This window comes from Apodemus sylvaticus, chromosome 12, assembly GCF_947179515.1.
Source record: "Apodemus sylvaticus chromosome 12, mApoSyl1.1, whole genome shotgun sequence".
Lineage (NCBI taxonomy): Eukaryota > Metazoa > Chordata > Mammalia > Rodentia > Muridae > Apodemus > Apodemus sylvaticus.
The window spans coordinates 29,400,745-29,406,890 of record NC_067483.1 but is presented as its reverse complement, the minus strand read 5'-3'; the positions used below and the strand labels follow the sequence as shown (position 1 = coordinate 29,406,890).

The following is a 6,146-nucleotide window of genomic DNA, read 5'->3' as shown; positions in this document are numbered from 1 at the left end:
CAGATCTAGAATGGATTACATTTTACTGGGTTCTTGGCTCAAGGAGTCCCACCATGGAAACCACCACACAATCCAGGCCATTTCCAAGGCTATTGGTGGCTCTTCACAAAGAGACAGTTTGGCCTCATTGCTGAAGAAGACAACGCTACAGTGCAATCAACATAGAGAAGCCAAGCTGGTTCTACCTAAAACCTTCACCCTTTGGACTAATTTTCATGGTACTAAAAGGTAATCTTCATGCTACCAAATGAGAAAGGTAAATACTAGTCTAGTTACAAGCTCTGATCTAAAATTGTTAAAATCCTGAAAGATATGTTGGTACAATAGTGGCAAAAAGGTTGTGAGAGGAAAGAACCACTATCTGATTGAATTTAAGACCTACTCCATGAGATGGAACCCATATGCAACACTCCTTGGATGGCCCAGCACATGAAAGTAGAAAAGCCAGGGATCTAGGGGAAACCAAATACTACTGTACTGCCAAAGGGGCATAGCAATAAAATGGCTTCTAATGTCCTTATGCAATACTTAATTTTATTCCTTATTTAGGATTCATTCATAATCATAAGCTTAACTTTGCAACCCAACTAGATTTGACGGGGAAATAAGGAAAATATGGAACCCCAAGAACTTCAGTGAGAAGAGAGATTACAGGGTAAGCAGATGGGGTGGGGCACTCTCCTAAGCTACAAAAGGAATGGTTTAATGGATAAAATACCAGCAAGTCAAAAGAAATTAGAGTTGTCCGCAGTCAGAAATGGTAACCTTCTTGCTGGTTTTACCATTACTGGACCCAAAACACTCCGTGACTTCCACAATGTTCATGCCTTCTTTTACCTTTCCAAAGACCACATACTTGCCATCTAGCCATTCAGCTTGGCAGTACAGATAAAAAAACAGGGAACTATTTGTGTCTGGTCCAGCATTTGCCATGGACAAGATGCCAGGACCTGTATGTTTCAGGATAAAGCTCTCATCCTCAAATCTCTCTCCATAGATGGACCTGCTGCCAGTGCCATTATGGCATGTGACATCACAACCCTGGCACATGAATCCTGGAATAATTCTATGAAAGGTGAAACCCTTGTAGCCAAATCCTTTCTCTCCAGTGCTCAGAGCACGAATGTTTTCTGCTGTCTTTGGAACTTTGTCTGCAAACTGCTCAATGGAGATGCAGCCAAAGGGCTCGCCAACAACTGTGATGCAGAAGAACAAGGTGGGGTGGATGACGGCTGCAGCAAGCAGTGAAAAGCAACAGGGGCAGCTGGAAAATCCAACATTATGCTGTATTTCTAATCAGTGTCTTGCTTCGCTGTTATCAAAGAAGCTTCCTCCTGTAGTAGATTTGACCCAATACATAGACCCTCAACCAGACAAAGTGTTGAGTCTGAGAGACCTTGGAACATTCCATTTTAATGGGGTGTCTCTATCAGATCCCACCCCTCAGTGTTGAGGAAAGGCTGCAGAGAAAGAGGAAGCAGAAAGACTATAAAGGTCAAAGAGAACAGAGGACATCGAGGAAAGAAAACCTAAGTTTAGCTGGACCTAGACACATGTGAACCCAGAGAAACTGAAGCAGCATGCAAACAGCCGGCAAGGATCTGTACCAGATGGGGTCTGTACTGGCTGGTTTTGTGTGCCAACTTGACATAGGCTGGCATTATCACAGAGAAAGGCACTTCAGTTGGGGAAGTGCCTCCATGAGATCCAGCTGTGGGGTATTTGCTCAACTAGTGATCAAGGGAAAAGGGCCCCTTGTTGGTTGTGCCATCCCTGGGTTGGTATATTTGGGTTCTGTAAGGGAGCAAGCTGAGCAAGCCAGAGGAAGCAAACCAGTAAGAAACATCCATCCATGGCCTTGGCATCACCTCTGCCTCCTGACCTGCTTGAATTTCAGTCCTAACTTCCTTTGGTGAAGAACAGCAGTATGGAAGTGTAAGCTCAATAAACCCTTTCCTCCCCAACTTGCTTCTTGGTCATGTTTGTGCAGGAATAGAAACCCTGACTAAGACATGGTCCTAGAACTGAAAGAAGTAGCCACATGCCTTCACCCATAAGGTAAAGCTATCTTCAATTCTTAGCCACTTGTAAGTGAAAAATTGGGTTTCTCCAAGGTAGTCTCACTGGAGAAGCAAATCACTCTTAATGATAGATTGCAAGTCCAGCAGTGGGTGCCCCCTCCAAAAACCAATGCCATTACTGGGGGTTCTTTATTTCATAATGTAATTCAGGATACTTTTTAAAAACTTCACAGGTCCTTTGTGTATATAAAAATATAATCTTATTTTAAATAGTCATTGCTTGACTTATATACCATTAGTTAGGTTTTCATATTTAGACAAAAGCAGACATTTTAATAGGGAGATGAAATTTGTCAACAATTTTCTAATTTTGAAATTTATTAAATCATAAACTTCAAGGAAGGTATATGCAACCATTTCACTTCCTAAAGATCGGTGATTAACGGACCAATTATTTAATTCATGGCAATAAAAATATGGCTTATAATTTATTTACTAAAAGATCCTCCACCTCTGATTAACTCTTCCTTTCAACCTAACTGTGCTTTGAGAAGCAAAATACCACATGGAAGAAAGCTGATTCAGTGGTGGAGAATGGATCCATGGACACATGCACAACTGAAAATGAAGTAATTCATTTTTAAAAATTTTTTAAGGAAATGGCTCTCAAAAGAGTGTACCTTAGTGAAATATGTTTTTGCATTTCAAAAAAGTAACGTCTTCCTATTCCAGTTGTAACTCTCATAAGTGAAGTAAATTTGAAGGACATAACTTGCATTTAACAAAACTTTCTGTTAAGATGTAATTACATGATTAATTAAAAACAAATTTGCAGGCAATTCGACAACTGATAGATGAAATTCAATATGCTACTACAAAGGAACTGCTTTGAGCAACATCATGTATGGTTGTGCTAGGTGGTACTTTTTTGTTTTATTGCTGTGGGAGAAATACTGAGGCTCCATAAATTAGCTGTTATTTCAGATTGTTTTATCTAGTTGTTATTATAATTTGAACCAAGAAAAATGCAATTTCTCTGCCAGAAATTAACCTCAACTATCAGAAAATGCACAGTTCTTAGCTGAGAGGTATTCAGATATGAAGTGATGTCTTAAAAATGGTAGAATAAGTTGCTAAAATACTTGATCCTGCAACTGATGCAGAAGTAAGGTAAAATCCTGACAGAAGCTGTTGTGACCATCCTGCAACTCCAGAGAGACCACACTAGGCCAAATAGTCCCATGTGAGGCTTATTGAAAGAGAAAAGGGCAAGGTGGCAGTGGAAAGAAAAGAGAGATCAGAGGTACTTTTCTTTATATATGGATGGTGATGTGGTCACATGTATAGGTAGGAAGTGAGCCAAATGGATTCTGGGAATATGGTGGCTCTTGCCTTGGAAGGTAATTTAGAAAAGCAGAGGTGTCAGCTTGGCTAATAATCTCTAGAGAGGGGTTACAGAGAAGGACATCATTCTACAGAAAGCACAAGTTTACATTTACAGAATGCAGAAGAATAATTCAGAAGCCAGGGCCTGGCCAAATAGGTGTGGACTGTCTCGGGATCTCTGAGGTAGAACAGTCAAGGTAAGTTGGGTAAAAAAGTGGGTGTCAGGATCTTTCCAGGTAAAGGTAAATATGTTCTATGATTGGGCATCAAGAGGGAAACATAAAAATATATACCTGAGATCTAGGACTAAGAAATGAGAAGTCCCCAAGTGGATAGAGGAAAGAAGTGTATAAGGGTTAGCTACAACAGGATGAAGTGGGACAACTGGAGAATTAATGCATCTGAGGTCTTGAACCAGCCCATAGGTTCCATTAAGTTTCTTAACTGCTAGTATAGGGGTGTTAAAGGGTGAAGAGGTGCTGCAAAGGAGTTTTTTTTTGTTGAGCGGTCAGAAATGACAGGTGTAAGTCCCCTGAGACTAGGGAGAAGGAGAGAGGGTATTGAGCTTGGGTCATATACCTGGTAGAGTCCATTAACTGGATGACAACAAGAGATTGTTGTTTAGCAACAGAGGGGTTCTTGGGATTCCAAACTCAGTAGTCCACCTGAGAAGCTTGTAAATGAAATAACATGTTAGTGTTAGTAAGTTGACTGGCTAGAAGAAGGAGCAGAGGAACTGCTGGCAAGCTTGGGTTTAGGCAAATGGGAGGAGTAAAGAAAATAGAGGCTCCCAACATAGCTAAAAGATCCCTTCCAAATAAGGGGACAGGACATGTTGGTCTCTTCTCAAACTCGCCTGGGTTCATCAGGAAGTAAATTATTAGTAGAAATCATACGAACATCATGGAAAGTCAAGCTATAGTATTAAGAGACGTACTAGAACTCCTTAATAAAGCTGGAGGAGTTATAGGTATAGGAACTCAGCCTTCTTTCTATTTGAGAAAATTGACTCAGTGAGAAAGGAACAAGTACCCTGACGAGACCATCATCCCCAGCCACTTCCCTTAGAGGGAGAACTGATGCTTGATCAGGTGTTCCTGGAGGAGATGAAGGACTTGGAGGTCTGTATGTAGCAATATTAGAACACGCAATAGGAGGGGTAAAGGTTGGCGCCAAAGCAGTGCATTTAGAGCGACCTGCAGCTGACACAGAAAGAGGGGAGGGGTCTGGAGAGGTATAGGCTCTGGGGCCTGATGAGAAGAAGACCCCAAGGCAACAGTTTGGGTTGTCCCGGTTCCAGAGGCCTATCTGCTATGGAGGAGAGGTGGATGAAGGGCTGTAGTATCATCTAGTGGAGGCTGTGTAGGTTTCATTGTTATGATAAGTTGTGTGGGGATCAGGAGGAAAAGATAGAGGGTTGAGAGAGAAGATAGATGAATGCTTGAACATATGAAACACCATTCCATTTACCAAACTGCTGGCAGTATGTATTGAGATCTCATAAACAGATCGGGTCTAGTGTGCCATTAGCTGACCATTTTGGAATCATTATCTAAAGGGAATTGAATCCAGACTTTATTGCAGAGATGTATCAGTTTTGAGGGCCTCAAACTGGTCATTAATTTCAGAGATTTGAGATTTTCCAGGAGACGTCCCAGTGGGGTGCCTGGAGGTACTTTTGCCCATTGGGTGATGAGGTTGTCACTGGACTATTCACACTGGTGTCTAGAGAAGAACTCAGCAATGGATCAGTATGTGGCCAAACTAGAAATTCAGATTGTCAACTGAATAACTAGATGCTATGGCAGAAATTTCCCAGAAACTGCCAGAAAACAATTCAACCTGGTACCAGGAATTTTCAGCCATGTGCAAGGGGTTTATGAACGGCTTCTGAGAATAGAATTCACCCAAGTGTCTGTCTTAACATGTAAGGAGTCCATTCATAAGGACTGGGGCATTGAAAGCCAACCCCTTAGTCCAAAAGAGGCTGTCCAGGGACTATGTGGACATATAGGGTTCCTCTTACCAACTGGAGAAACTCATTACCAATCAATTTGTGGGCTTGGTCAGAGGCCTTCAACATGTGGTGGGCCACCATGGCAGCACAGCTCACTGTGGTAGAAGTCTCTGAGTCTCACAGAGGTGGCATCAATGATGGTCTGCAATAGCAGTGGAAATATATGTGGTGGATGACAATGGGTGCCAGAAGATGGAATCCACACTGTGTAGCAGTGGCTCTAGGTGCTGATAAAGGGGGTGGCTGTCCAAGTGAATTTGGTTCTCCGGCAGCAACAGGGCAGCTTCACAGTTGCACCTGGTGGCAATGCCCCCCCCCCCCTTAAATCCCTATTCTTGGTATTACCGAAGTCTCAGCACCAAGGCTGTGATCATCAGGGGGCTCCAGAAAGACCACACCAGGCCAGGTTCACATGTGGTTTATTGAGAGAGGAAAGGGCAAGATGGTGGCAGAAAGAGAAGGGAGGAGAGGGAGAGAGAGAGAGAGAGAGAGAGAGAGAGAGAGAGAGAGAGAGAGAGAGAGAGAGAGATCAGAGAGGCCTTCCTTTATATATAGATGGTGATGTGGTCACAAGTAAAGGTGGGAGGTGAGTCAAGTAAATCCTGGGAATATGGTGGCTGTTGCTTTGGCAACAGGTGTATGGGTCATGCCTATGTCATAGGGTTTGGAGATGTCCTGATATCAACAGAGGCAATGCTTTTTTATTTATTTTTTTGAAACCC

General features: G+C 42.4%; 1 protein-coding gene across 1 annotated transcript; it reads right to left on the bottom strand.

The window, feature by feature from the left end:
- Positions 1-735: 735 nt before the first annotated feature.
- On the bottom strand, positions 736-5,505 carry LOC127697772 (peptidyl-prolyl cis-trans isomerase A-like). The gene is made up of 4 exons (XM_052201051.1): positions 5,434-5,505; positions 4,440-4,718; positions 3,414-3,493; positions 736-1,264 (listed from the first exon to the last, which is right to left on the bottom strand). Exons 1-4 carry the CDS (start codon positions 5,503-5,505, stop codon positions 736-738), a joined length of 960 nt encoding a protein of 319 aa, XP_052057011.1.
- Positions 5,506-6,146: the final 641 nt, after the last annotated feature.